The 15,617-nt window shown below is 38.9% G+C and overlaps 1 protein-coding gene across 2 annotated transcripts; it reads right to left on the bottom strand.

The window, feature by feature from the left end:
- Positions 1 to 849: 849 nt before the first annotated feature.
- On the bottom strand, positions 850 to 13,254 carry LOC124262140. 2 transcript variants are annotated; one of them, XM_046696599.1, is made up of 5 exons: positions 13,218 to 13,254; positions 10,716 to 10,778; positions 8,520 to 8,584; positions 5,978 to 6,018; positions 850 to 1,117 (listed from the first exon to the last, which is right to left on the bottom strand). In XM_046696599.1, the coding sequence occupies exons 2-5, from the start codon at positions 10,766 to 10,768 to the stop codon at positions 962 to 964; spliced, it is 315 nt and encodes a 104-aa protein (XP_046552555.1). In that variant the 5' UTR covers positions 10,769 to 10,778; positions 13,218 to 13,254; the 3' UTR covers positions 850 to 961. The 2 variants fall into 2 exon arrangements, with proteins under 2 accessions (XP_046552555.1, XP_046552554.1); XM_046696598.1 differs by lacking the exon at positions 13,218 to 13,254 and adding an exon at positions 12,095 to 12,197.
- Positions 13,255 to 15,617: the final 2,363 nt, after the last annotated feature.

Below are 15,617 nucleotides of genomic sequence, written 5' to 3'. Positions count from 1 at the left end.
ACCGGCCGTTTTTTAAGTTTGACGATGATATCGGGGGTGATATCATGCATCGTTAAATGGCAGCAAATAAGTTCATCATCATTGTTTAAAAGCGGTTTGCATATCAAAGTGATGAGCCATTGTAATACGTGATCGGTAGACCCTATGTGATCTAAAATAGACTGCGTTTTGGTGGGGTCAAACCATTTGCACAATATCCTTTCAGAGGGAATCGATGGGATATTCCACATGATGATATTCCTCTATCATCACTCATATTTAATAGGGGCGCCACATCAAAGGATGCCTCGCTCTACACCCTCGCCGTGTTTAAGGGGGGCTTGGATGCTTAAGTCCCATAAACAAGCCTCTAAGCCGCATGTGATGCAGAACCCCCATTGTACTACTACTTTGGGATAACACTTTCTCACTTATGGCATTATGTATTCATAGTCCTAAAATATATTTGATACATTTGGTAGTTTTTCATATTTTGTAAAGCATCGAACTAATTATATTGAACGAAATTATGTAATGTTACCCAAAAAAAATCAAAATGCAAAAGAAAAAGAAACCTTTCTTCACTCATTATTGTTTGTCCTACTGACAATGTCAACCCAAAGTCTGCATGCCATTACTAATAATATCTGTGACAAACACAGAAAATATTACTGTCCATAATGATATATCATGAGCTGATTTGATACAAATCGATTCAAACAGTTATTAAGATAAACTTGCCAGTAAATAGCTAAAGGTTTACAACAACCAAAATAATATATTGCAACTAAACAGGATCCCTGCAAGGTGGTCTGGCAAGGCAGCCTTAAAATTATATCATTTCTGATTGTCAAAAATAACATCCCATTCTGTCGCCAGAACTGTACGTTAATATTCCCATCTCATGGTCTGTCTTTCAGACTTAAACTCACTTGGTACATAAATCCTGAGTGTTTGTTTAAGCCTTAACATATTAACAATGTTAACAAACTAAATGTGAAATGTGAACATTAAGTATCTTTATCTCAAGACAGTACAGGATATAGGTGAACCAGCTCACCTCATTAGTGTCCTTGTCTACGTTGAAGATCACTTCCATCCCGGATGGGAGAATTTGTTGGTGTGGAATACTATTGGTCTGAAACATTACAAAACAGTGTCAGATTGTTCATACGATATAGGCGACACGTGAGGGAAAACTAACAAGAAGAACTTTTCATTGCGTTCTATGACTTTGCAAATGGTTTGCCATCGAGCGTGAATGCAATGTTGTTTCACTGTGACGGAAATTCGGAATCCTTGAGGTCAGTTAGATTATATGTGGGATGAATGATTTAGCGTCTTTTTGTAGGATCAGGCTTGCACCTATCTTGGATGTTCGAGACAAGCTGCACAATGCCCAAAATCAAGAGCAAAATTGGGCTCAGTATAAATCTTGCTTAAGGAAAATCTGGAGCTCAGAGTTATCCAGCTAACAATTTCGTTGTGGAAACGTTATGATATTACGCCCGTACAACTTTATTCTGTGAACTCCCATCTACGTGGTCACAACGTTATGACGTGGCGTTGTAATACGTCATTTTCACGTCGTCACAATGTTATAGGAACGTTATAAGTACGTTGTGATAACGTTGTATTTTACGTTGTAGGAACTTGATGATAGTACGTCCATATAACGTTATTCTTTTCACTCCAATTTATGTTGTCACAACAATGTGGCCTGACATTATGATAAAAATCTGAGATTATAATAAACATCGGGAATATTTTGAATACAATTAATTGACATATTATGCATACTTCAAGACAATTTTCAAGTCAATATTTATGTTTTTATGATGCTATCTCATGTTGTTGTTCTGTGTATTGTTAACTCTCTTGCAACATCTGCAAATACAAACTCACACCCGTAGCCTGTGTAACGTCACCTGGATAAAATTTCCGCAACACGAACAGAGGTTTGTCCAGTGAAACAAAGAAGAAATTCACTTCAATGTTATTTTTTTTCGATTTTCATGTTGTTTTCTGTGGCAGTATCTGAATACTTTGGTCGACAAGGCTTAAGTGTAAATGACTGTTTCATTTGTTCACCAAATTTCTTCAAGCATATTGATACGTTCAATGTAGGAAACAAGTTCGATTCTGACCATCTTCCTCTACAGTTAGCATGTAAATTTGCTGACAGTGAGTGACACTGATAATCTGTTTGAAGAAAAGATCATTTGGAATTATTCTCTTTCTGAAACATTTATTCACAATTTACAGGAACGGTAGTTGACCCATGTTGAGAGTTTAAGCGAGACAATCGAAGTGGACGTGAATCGTGCTATTGATGACTTTGTAGATATTGTAATAGATTCTGCGGATTGTATGAAAAAAACGATTTTATTATAACACAAATTCGAAATCAGTAAACAAATCCAGGTTGCATAGTGCAAAACGAGCATCGCTCAGGACTGAAAGGCAATTTTGAACCAAGCAATTTCTTGTTGACAGAGCAATGCATATATGACTTGCTGTGGAAAGTACAAATCCGATCTTGCTAAAGTACGATTATTCTTTGCAAATCTGCAAAATTTCCTTCAAAATCATTTTAAAGAAATACGATCGCTACAGAATCGGGAAAAGATAACTTCTCCTATTTCTAAATCTGAATGGCTAGGACACTTCCAAAATGTATTTGCAAATATTGATATATTCAACAATAATCGACTATACTTGATGATACTATGTACCCCGATTACGACGATGATGAACAGGTATTAGCTATAGATTCTCCAATAACAGAAATGGAAATAAGGGAAGCTTTAAGACATTTAACTCATTAAGCCCGAGAGCCCCATCTCTACTCAACACCTGGAAGCCCTCGCTGATTGCCAACTCTCTGTGCCGAGACTAATTAGTGCTAGTCACACCTGATTTCCCTGGCAGGTTTCGGGGATCACAGGAAACTGTCTAGTCGTACAAACAAGTCCTGATTGTTTAATTGTGACGTAAAGATATATGTTGAAAGAAATCAGGTGTGAATACATTTCGTGTATTGCAAGCTTTATGTAATTTTATAGCAAGTTTCTCTTGTAGACCTTTTGCCGGCTTGTACATTTATATTTTATCACAATATTCATACACATGTATTCTTTGTATGTAACAGATGAGACACACGTTAACAAATTCTCTCTCTTATATCACTGTGTGAGGTTTAAATTTACAAAACATCTATGACAATGGTATACTGTAAAGAAGAATTTACTTTCATACTTTATAATCTTCGACGAAAATAGCGGTTTTGCCGATACATTTCTAGTATTATTTTAATGAAAGTACTATAACGCTAGTCTGTGACTAGCACAAAGCACATCCATAGCATTGCACTTTATTTCATACAGATTTAATGCAGAAAACATACGTGACCATACAAACATACATATATACTACATATTCCTTGCATAGACATAAAACAAAGAGTCACGTGATAGGACGTCATCAAATTTCCCGAATAGAAAGTTCGGTATCTCAACCGTTCAATGTAGTGGCTGGTCATATGTTATCTGCGACCAATCATATCATGAGATACCTGTCACAGAGGAAAGGACAGGTGATGGGGCGTGGGCGAAATTTCTGAAGAGCACGTTTGGTCACTCAGCAGCTTGGATAGAGATTGGTTATTGGCTATATCCTTGACCAGTCGATATGCTGGGTTTCGGCTTTATCAACTCAAGCTATCATGTAACAGTTTGTGTATTGTAAACATACACACTGGTAACGATGTATGAAATATACACATAAGACAAATAGGAGTAGATAGTCACTTCGGCGAGTTTATTTGTCCTCATTTTAGTGTTTTTCGATAAGTAAAACAAAGCGATTGAAATCCAACCACTGAGTAGAGGTAGTATTTATTTTCATATACATTTTATGCACACAACTAGTACATAAAACATAATGGTTTGCTGTACATGTAAATATAATCTTCACCTTGATACGAATGACTATCCAAACCAGAGTACACGCATTACAGAAATCACGAGGTGACACTATACAGAATTATTATAGTGTATAAACTTGCAGCTGACACCCCCACCCCCAATATGTATGAAGGTGGGCGTGCCTATATCTTTACTGAATGCAAACGAGGTTTATAAGATTACAGATGTGCATGCATGTATAAACATCACAGAGAGGGGCGTGACTCCATAAAGCAAGATGTCCAATGATATAACAGCGCATCTGTTTATTTTACACTTGTCACGGGACAAACCTTTCAACAGGGACGTAACTACATATGCATTCTACCGGAGGCTGTTATTTCAAGGTCGAAAGGGGCGTTCAATTATCTCATTACTGTAATCTGCTTGAATGATTATACGCATGTGTATCGATACCGTAACTTATATACTATCCAGCTTTTATTGACGATGGATCAATAGAGACTGAGTTGATTGATACACGTGGTAATTGCACCGGATTTGATAATTACACAGATCAAATACAAACGTTTTACAGAATGCTTATGTAAATTGCATAGAAAACTGACAATTCAAATCAACATGAAACTTTCAACAGCTTGAACAAAAATGCTTGAAATACCTTTGTATGGCTTACATGTAATAACTTATGATATTACTTCTGTCCATGTGTGACAATGTTTTGAATTACCAACTTACTGTCTTTTGTAACAAACGTAGTAAAACATTTCATTGTTGTAATGTTATAGGGACTAATTCAGGACAGCCATCGTCCAAATACTTAAAAAGTCCAAAACTATGTACTCAAGACATGTGAGACTTTATTGTATATATATATATAACGCTAAGCTGTATTTTTAATCACTACTGTACATCCTTATCACTACCGCATTGTAAATTGCCCATTAATTATTGTATAAGACATTTATAACCTTCATTGGTAATCCCCCTTGGCCGTGTCTGCCATCACATCAACTGGTCAAGGAAGTGCTATTGTTTTTCTGTCTGTCCATTGATGAGTCGTCGCCTGTCCATTGTTGTCAAAAACTGTATATATACTTAGTATGCTCACATCTAGACAGTGAAGGAGTACGAGTTCGGTATTTGGACTGTCTGTTGGGGCGACCACGAGCAGGATAATGCCGCTCGTAGGAAACGCCCTGGGGTTGAGCAGGTACTCCGCTCACCTCGCTCATGTCTTGTGTATTTGTTTGTCGTGTACTAAAGACGTTTGAACTCAACTATGCCTTCGTCTTTATCAACGCACACATCTTAATTATGAGCTAATTCCCCAGTTGACATATAATCCACGCGTTGACAGTAATAACACTGACATGTATATATGTATTCGATGCAAATGCGCAACTTATCACTTTATATTCGCTTAGGTAACATTACGAACTTTAGATTATGGAAAACAACTAGTTACAATTCAGTAAACTGTAAATTAGTAAGTTCAATTATGTTTAATCTATTCGAGCTTGGATGTATAATTACTTGTGTTTATACATTATGTTTCAGTATATGAAACATGACAACGTAATGATGCCTAAAAAGTAAATTCAAACTATTCTATGCTGAAGGAATCGCAATGTGTGATTGTTTATAAAACATGCCAGTAAGATGGCCTTCCTTGGCAAAAACATCATATATTTATGAAGGTGTGGTGCTTTGCTTCTATTACCGTCTTTGCCGTGTTTGTGGCTTGTTCGACAGCTATTGTTCGACCAAGAATATGTCCAGGGTATGATGGGAAATGACAATTTTAAACGTCCTTGGAAGAGGCCCATAAACATCACAAGTAATATGTTCTGACACCCTGGGTAGCGTTGGGAAGTCTCCATAGTCTCCAGATAAGATCGACTAGTCAGCGCGTCCTGGGAGAGGTCCCATTCGCTGTCTGCATGTAGAGGGGGGCACGGGTACCTGAGACTAGCCAGACTGTTACAGGACCACCGCGACCTCTCTCAACTGTAAGTTATCCTCATTTGTAATATTGCAAACATAACTGTGTTTTTGCGTTTAGCACTTACCAGTGGGCTCGGTAACGCTGAATGTTTCAGCCACAGTGTCCCTGAAAACAGAGTATCAAACATTAAGTGTAGGGTCTGAACTAAACTGCATAAGCATACATAAATTTCGGCATTTAGTTTTCCTAAATGTCTGTGTGGTTGACTATTCAGTGTGTGGCAATCCGATTTTTTGGTGTGTGTTTCTTATAACTACAACCTACTGTTGACATAAATGAATTGTTATACGCTATTTATATATAATTGAGTCGACCATAATGAACTCATGTTCAATGATTTTAATGACACATGCCAGGACAATTACACTGTTTCAATTATCGTGAATGTGCATATTTTTTTCTTTCTCCTCATTATAATCAGGGTCAGTGTGTCCCAAAAGGCAGTATTTCGTCTGTCACATATCGCTGTATCAGAATTTTTAATTATATATTCCTCGAACCCATTACGGAGAATCCCTAAACTTTGTAATGGAAGCCAAATTCCTGGTTATTGTTTCTCACCAACCTATAAAGAGCACTGATTCGTTTTAACTTGATTACGGCTCCATCATTTATGGTAGGTCTTGTAAAAACAATTTAAAACATTAGGAGATTCTATTCATAACCTAAGCCAGACTCGTCAGGACTTCATTGGTTGATAGTTTGTTTGTGTATGTTGATGAGTTCTCCATTAAACAACTTCCTATTAAATTATCATTGCAGTCTCATTGCTTTTCTAAAGCATATACATGTATTTGTAAGAGACCTACTCGTTTTCAGATGGTCAGGTAAGTAAAGTCACTGTGCATTATTTGATGTTATGCCATATTTTAATGCAAAAATATAATAACATGATTTGTGGTGTTTTCCTTAATCACTGTGTAACTGGTGATAGCATAGGATCGAAATCTGTGATTTCACACTAGGCATCGTGACACGCCCTTGAAGAGATGTGGTGTCAAAAGTCAGTTCACAAATTCAGCATCATGTCTGAACCAATGCTTGTTTCAATTCAGCTTAGTCAATGGCTGATTCTGGGTTTGACGTAAACGTCACTCCATTTCATCCCAAACATGGTCAATAGAGGACGGGTCCGGAGAAACTGCTGGCAAGGGAGTATAGGAATGTTCCTCTGTCTCAGGAAATCTGTCACAACATGAACGACATGTGGACGGGCATTATCTTGCTGAAGCGTGAAGTTACGTCTCTGTCCTTGAATGAACGGCTGCACATGAGGCCCAATAATCTGTTCTGTCTATCGCAGTCAGATTGTCACTGACACTGACAAGTTGCGTCTGACCATGAGATGTGATGCCACCCCATACCATAACGCCTTTGCTACCAAACTGTCGATGTTGAACAACGCACGCGTCACCATACCGTGCAGCATCGCCGTCTGTACAACATTGCCTTGCCATATGAGCTGTCCAGAAGAAATCTCGACTCGTCAGTGAACAAAACACCATCCCAATCCTGTCTCATGTGCCGTAGATGCTGACAGCACCAGGCAAGACGTGCTTGACGGTGACGTTGGAACAAAATTAGACGTATTGCAGGCCGTCGATCGGGGCCGGATGTTGTGCTCCCTCAATCGCTTCCGTACAGTCCTGGGCCTAGATTTTCGAAGCCCTCTTAGCGCTAAGATAGTCGTAAGTGTCATACGTTAACATTAACTTACGACTATCTTAGCGCTAAGAGAGCTTCGAGAATCTAGGCCCTGGAACTGATTGGACATAAACCAGGAATGATCCGAGCAGTCAAACTGGCAGTCTGGAATCGATTCTTTGGATGGGTAAGCCGAATGTGGTTGTCTTGCTGACGTGACGGCACGCGTGGATGGCCGGTCCGAGGCAAATCTCTCGTTTTGCCACAATGTTGAAAACGTCTCCATAGAGATGAGATCGTGTTTCGGGCCAAGCCAGTCTCCAGCATACCCCCACCGCAGAGACTCTAAGTTTCTATAAGCCGTGGCATGATGTACATGGCAGTTTAGGTTGAAATTAACGTGTTTTCAGCAAAATACAAAGGTTAGAGCATTATCAATCGTTCTTCAGTTTTCCATATCAGGTGTGTGAACTTCAGGTGTCAGAGAACATACAAAAAGAGAGTAAGTTCATTGTGCACATAGTGCACGTGCCACGCGCGATGCGTGACATCAAATTTCGTGCAAAGTGCTTTGCTACATGTTTATAACTTTTATTTTATACAAGTTTATGTTATACACAGTTACTTTTTTTCCGTTAGTATATATAGACATATTGATGCGTACAAATATCCATGTTCAGATTACTTATGTATACAATATTGTGTGGACACATTGATCTAAAGACTTAATCATTTTGGGACATATCCATGTATCATCCTTTGAAATTTTGTTCTGATTAGCCACCTTTGAAATAACAATGAACCGACCATACTGTTTTTATTTACAATGTCTTGGCGTCACATAACAAAAGATAACGTCAGATCTCGGCCGATCACACGTTATCCCAACGAAGCTTGATCAAACACGTTATGCAACAACCAGGACAGCGTGAAACAGGGTCGTACTTAATCAATAAAATCACCTGGTAATAAATCGCTAGTAGTTTCGTCCTCCGAGGCCTGCCCCGGGTGTATTGCAGACCGTTTTCTGAAATGTCAAGGCGACTCTTATGGGTTATTGAAATGTCGCCAAATGGGGAATAAAAAAGAAAGTACATGTATTTCTGTTATTCTAAACAATTGCTTATAACGTGTCACATTTTTTGCAATAGTTCTTACAATCCTCCACATGCCGTAAGTTATTAACGTTGCATGGCGTTGTGAGAATGTTCACCACAATAATGAGGAGGAAGAATTATTTTCTGAGAAGGCAGGACTGGTGGGTAATAGAAAACAAATTAACATGCATGTGTATCTTTTAAACCACTCTTTATCTTTTCCTGCCCGGAATCAAGGGAATATAGAGGTTACCTTTGCAAATATACATTGTCATTTTTACGCAGTTTGTAGAAAACAAGACGTACTCTCTGGAAAACGTTTCTTTCGCAGAAACGGATAACTGTAAACTCATTTAATGTTTTGATTGTATATTTCTGACCATATGTCCAACTTTACCTGAACAAAGACATTCCAACTCAGAATGGAACCCAGGAAATGGTCTCAAAAACGCAACCTGACCTCGGAGATGGTACGGTGTTCTCCATAGTTTTCATGCAACTCATGCTGCACGTGCTGTTCACAGGGACCAGCCCTATAAAATGCACCCCCCCGAACCTGGTTGAAACATTCACATTCCAACGTCAGCAGCATGCCGCGACACTTCCGGGTCAACGTTCGGACCATCTACAGGCTGCAGCAACGTTTCCGGGCCACCAACACCACATATGGTCGCCCCCGTACTGGCAGACCAAGGGTGACCACAAGACGACAAGACCGCCATGTTGTGCGACAGCATGTATAGAATCCCTTCATGCAGGCATCCGAAACAGCACGCCAGACAGTGGGAACACACGGAAGACCAATCACTACTGATACAGTACAATATTATGCAGTGGCCAGCCCTTAGTCCTGATTTAAACCCAATTGAACATCTCCAGGATGAAATTCAGAGGAGACTGAATAATGTCATGCCAAGGCCGAACACAGACGATTTATTGCGCCAGGCCTTTCCCAGAGTGTGGTTCCAGGTGCCAATGACCTTCATCAATCGATTGGTGCACTCCATGCATAGACGCTGTGCTGCTGTTATTGCCGCTCGTGGTGGTCACACTAGATAATGAAGTCAAGAGTCTGAATGGACTGCAAACGTTCACGTAATGTCTTGAAATTGTGCTGAGTTATTTATTGATGTGTCAAGATATTGTACACAAGAAATGTTTTTGATCTGCCTATTATGTCAATTTCTGTAATGATTTGATTACAGTGCCTATCTAATTTTGAATTCGCACTGACGTTTGTTTTGCTGCTGAGTATATTTCTAGACTTAGCATATATTTGCTTACAATCAATGAATGATGAGGAATGTTAACATCTACGATTACGTGTAATATGACTCCACACACTACACTCTTGACTGTTAGTTAGATGCTCATATTCAGTAAAAATATTGGGAATGTAGTATTTTATAAAAGAAGGTATTGAGTACAAGAAAGTCACGATCAAGTAATGAGAGCAAGAAATCCACGACGATCACGTAAAACTGTTAATACATTCTTTCCTTTACTTTTATTTTCCTGTTTATATTTTATTCCGTTTATCATTTATGCTTGTGCGCATTTTCATTTTGCATATTAACAAGAAGGTGTTGGTAAACTTCAACAGGTAACGTGGCTTCCGTCCATACAAAATAGCTATCCAATGATAATATGTGCGTTGTTGTACACTATTTTATCTATTATCTTACTTCTTTTCCATTCATGTTCACTGCAGACAAGGAAACCAATTGTTCATGAGGTATGACACTAAATTTCACATATGTAACCACACGCATGTACACAGTCCTGTTACTATATACCTGCCAACACATTGTTCTGTTAGCAGACATCATATGAATTCTACCTTCTATCAAGAAACTACCAGTTCTAAATAACTCACATTTCGAAACTGAATAATGAGAAATACATTTCCTGAGTTGTAGGTGGGTGATAACCTTGGATAAATACCAGCGTCAGTACACACTTACAATGTGTGGTGTACAATCCAGTGATTAACACTTATGCGTACATCGAATGGGTACAGTAAATGTACAATACAATGCTTCAACATAAACAATTACTTACAGAAGACGTAAGTTCCAGAGATAAACACCAGTGTCAGACCAGTTTTCCTCCATGAAGCCATTGCTGTAAAATAATGGCAATGAATATCAGAAATGTTTTCATATTTGATGAAAAGAGTGGTTGATCGTCCGTTGTATTCGCCAATCAAACCTTGATCGTCTTTCATTATGCACATGTGGGGAGTCAAACCTGGCTATTCAGCATGCAATATTTCAGCAATATCACCAGATATAGACTTCTCACATTGTACCCATGCGGGGTGTGACAAGCAACCACCTTATTGTCACATCTCCCATGGAATACAGGACAGGACTCCAAGAACGCCTTTCTGAATCTACATGTGGCATGCGGTACAGGACAGGTGAAGGGAGGGGAGATAAAGAAGTCTTCACCGTGTGAACCAATTCCCCTTTTCGAAACACAACTCGATTTGAACATTCATTGGCATACCATTACCAGCCACGGTCTCTATTTTGACATAAATATTCTCGATCATGTCCGTACGTAAGTCCCAAAGTTAATTTAAACTCACTCACTATTTTTAATCGCAGCATATATGTTATAATTATTGTTGGCTAGATTATCTAAACTTGCCAATAGCTGAAGGGATGATGTAAATCCAGCTAGGGTCCATGCAGTAAGCAAATGTACTGTAAGTCCCCATGGTCCCTAGTATGGTGATCTACCTTCAGTTGTTGGCAGTCTGTTTTTATATTGTATCGTCTTGTATAGTTAAAATGTTTTAAACCTGATTACTAGTTTTTTTAAATTTACATCTGTGATAAACTAGTTGCTTCTTTACTTCTTTACTTTACTTTACTTTTTTCTAATTTACCTCTTATTATTATTAATATATAACTTAATATAGTCACAATATGGCTGAAATACTGCCGATGTGACTTAATTTTAATTCACTCACTCACTCAGTATTGTAGCCACATGATGAACTCTTGTCTTTGAACTCTTTAAATTGGAATATCTATTTTCCTATAATATGTCTTATATTTGGGATTACACTTTCTTAGTAAAGTGCAGATTCTTGTACTTTCGTTGGGTTGAGTCCCATCCGGGATTCGAACCCATACCCACGGAATCAGGCACCTAATCGCCAGCACACAAAGTCGGCCGCCTAACCCGCTCAGCCACCGAGAATTCCACAAAAGTGGAAGTTGAACAACTGGTAGTCTAGACTGCGGACTTTGTGTAACCCTCTGATAATTGGTAATTGACACGGCTCCCACGACCGAAAGCTATGATTACACAATGCCATTTAGAAAGTGGTCAAATGTTTCATGTGTTATATCTGGGATTACACTTTCTTAGTAAATTACAGATTCTTGTACGTTTGCACTCTGTTAATAATATCGTTTGGAGCTTACCGTTGAATTGTATTCACCACGTCGAAGCTTACTCCTCCCGTGTGTGTCACATGCGCCAATGTATGATTTTGCATTTCTACTGAGCATGCGCATGTTTTGCTGTTGCGAGTTAATGTTGTGTGTGTTAATAATAGCAGTGATCGCTGTTCTGGTGACACAGGAAGACAATAAGAGAATCAATACATATCATGGGGCGGAATTTGTCGTCCTCTCATTGGTCTAAGAGAGAGATGTCAACTAAATATACAAAATATAGAAGTAACCAGCAACACCGGTTTGGAAAACTTAACAAGCTGTTTTGCAAACCAATCGAACTAGTTATATTATATGTATCAGTGCACACTAGGTTTGGTTTTATGCAGTAATGTGTTTGCGTGACACAAGTCAATGCATGATACATTGTAAAGCTTCTCCTTCTCAGAAAACAATGTTGTGAAACATTGTGTCACAAAACACTTCGATTTTTTTTAAGTGTGTTTTAACTTAAGTGTGTTAAGTGAGTCTTAATGATAAATAACAGGAGATGGATATTAGTTCGGTCGATAGAGTATGTGGTATGCAGTATACGCATGTGCAATGAGCACAGTATGCGAATGGACTTTTTAAAGATTCGTAAACCAGGTTAATAAATAGGAGGAAACACGACCTCAACGAACGAATATGGTTTATTTTAAATATATATGTTGATAAGACACGTATTTTGTGTTGTGACATCAGAGATTCCTCATTTGTCAAGGTCTCGTTGGATTCACAATCACCGTTGAATTTGTAGTTTTTAAAAGAAGTCAAGCACATATTTATGACTTCAGACAACTCCACTGTGACCCGAGGCATGTTGTAATTCAAACACCATTTACAAAGACCGTGACGTGGGGTGACCTAACAAGGACCGGGTACACAGTTACTAAGATACGTTAGAGTTTAGTGCACTAGATAACAGAATCAAAATTGTGTTCTGCGTCTCGATAAGGTGTCTGTACTCAAAACCTCTGTTGAAGACATATAATCTTATCGGAGCTAAATAGTATCTCAGCATGAACGTTCTCCGGTATATCCCTCTGGATCAGAGATACTTAATGGAGAGAAATTGAATATTTATTTACACTGAAGAAAAAGCACCTACCAACTGCACTAAACCCACACCCAGCGCGTATGCATGTCGTTATCCCAGCTTCGGCAGATTTCGGACTGTGACGTCATAGTCGTGAGACGCCAGTCGTTTCCCTTTGTTATCACTGCATTCGTCTACATAACAATAGAGTGATGGTTTATTGAGGGGGTGTCCCTCCCCATCCAACAAAGCTACCAAGTGTCATTTTTTCACAATTCTAAACGTAAGGGCCGTGTGGAAAGTTCGGATACAGCATAAATGGTATTAATGGTATATATGTACAAATACGTACATTACTTACACCTTTTCAAAGGTAAAGTCAGCAGAAATCATGATAAAAACGATGTGTTAGACATCGATAGTATAAACTATGCTGTACAAGGTTTTCCTTTGACAACTCAGTTTTATAGATAAGTGACAAAGGGGAAATGGTGTTTGTCAGGTGTTTTATGTACATTATTTCACTGGATAATATGGATATATATTTATTATCGATCAAAAGTGATCAGTCGGAGGCCGAGCTTGGGTTTTTCAAGCCCAAAAACTATACAGAGATCGACAATAAGAATATGGCATACATGTTTCAGATAAAATAGAGTGTGAGAGGTATCTTTAAAAAAATATTGCCAGTTCTATTTCCAATAATTCCGTTTCAATCACTGTTCTCCTTAGTTTTTCCGTCGTTTACGTTTTGTTTGTGAGTGTGATATAAGGTAGTCACTGATATAATAAGTGATGTTTTTGACCAAGACAGTGGCCAAGGAATTGGGGATTACAAACGTTGTCGATAGAGACTGAGATTGACCCGGACTATGCGTATTTAACAGCAACGTGACAGGCAGTGGTGTAAAATAGACAATGACCACCTTCCCTGGTCGACATGGGCCAGTCTCCGGTCAGTCTCTTCAACGTGCCAGCGATGTGACCATTAAGGATATAGTAAACAACTGCTGTGATCCTGTTATCATTTATGTCCTTTGTCGACATGGGCCAGTCTCTGGTCAGTCTCTTGAACGTAACTTGACCATTAAGGATATAGTAAACAACTGCTGTGATCCTGTTATCATTTATGGCCTTTGTTGACATGGGCCAGTCTCCGGTCAGTCTCTTGAACGTGCCAGCGATGTGACCATTAAGGATATAGTAAACAACTGCTGTGATCCTGTTATTATTTATGTCCTTTGTCGACATGGGCCAGTCTCCGGTCAGTCTCTTGAACGTGCCAGCGATGTGACCATTAAGGATATAGTAAACAACTGCTGTGATCCTGTTATCATTTAAGGTCATTAAAGACACATTAAAGATCAAACACACCTGTGACTGGCAATCAAGTCATGTTCATGGCAGTACTAAAACTGACTTTAAGTGTCTACCCCACCGTTCATGCTAGACCATTAAGACTGAACAGGATGGTATATAAAGGGAGGTGGTAAGACGGAAAACAGAGCAGGACAGAGGCAGAGAAGGAGCAACACCAGCCGAACGAAGCCTACTGCCCGGATCGCCAGGCCGTTGTCGATGCTGAAATATAGCAGAGAAAACACCACTCCATCTCTTTGTTGTCCTTACTTTGTTACAGTGGTTCGACTTCACTGATAAAAGCTGATTTTGTTTACCGCCAGGGGGAATAATGAACGGCGGTATGTTGCCTTCAGGAAGTGGTGAACGGCGGTATGTTGCCTTCAGGAAGTTGTGTGTGCATGGTGGATGTGTGTGTGTGTGCGGGTGTGTGTGTGTGTGTGTGTGTGTGTATTTGTTGGCATGGGAGAGATACAGCTGCAGGCCTCAGATACACGAGGTGAGTGAGTGAGCGAGTGAGTGTGTGGGTGGGTGGGGGTAGGTGAATGAGTGAGTGATGTTTTATTTTGCTGTAGTTTCATCTGCACGTGTTTAATTTTGTGTTTCCGTTTCCGCTATGCTTTTAGTTTTACGTCTATGTGTTCGTCTTGTATTATTACTTTAGTTTCTTTCCTTCTTATGGTTAGAGATATTGGAATTTAACTTTATTTTATTACTTTGTTATTTTTGCTTTTATTTGTAATTTCATCCTAATTGTTTCGTAGCATTTCTGTTTGGGGTTACCTATTTACACGAGAGAGATAGTTAACATGATAAGTACGAAGAAGGTGTGCATCATAGCTACATGGATAGAAAAACATAGGTCATGCATTTAATACGCACACAATTAAATAATGGACAATTAATTTAATATCTCTAAGCCACAAATACAATCCGAAAAATAGGATCGCCTTTCTATAAGCGGGAAGGATACAACTTTGATTTCAAAGTCTTCTCGTTGTGAAGATGCTGTTTACTGTACGTAGGAAGGCCATGGTGGAAGATCAGAGCTCTGTGACTTCTTTTGGTTCTGTTGATAATGACAGTGGAGCAGCTACACTTGCTAAACAACAC

The sequence above is a fragment of the Haliotis rubra genome, unplaced genomic scaffold, assembly GCF_003918875.1.
Source record: "Haliotis rubra isolate DU_JTF1 unplaced genomic scaffold, ASM391887v1 Scf823, whole genome shotgun sequence".
Lineage (NCBI taxonomy): Eukaryota > Metazoa > Mollusca > Gastropoda > Lepetellida > Haliotidae > Haliotis > Haliotis rubra.
The sequence above is the reverse complement of the archived record's forward strand: the minus strand, read 5'-3'. Positions and strand labels throughout refer to the sequence as shown.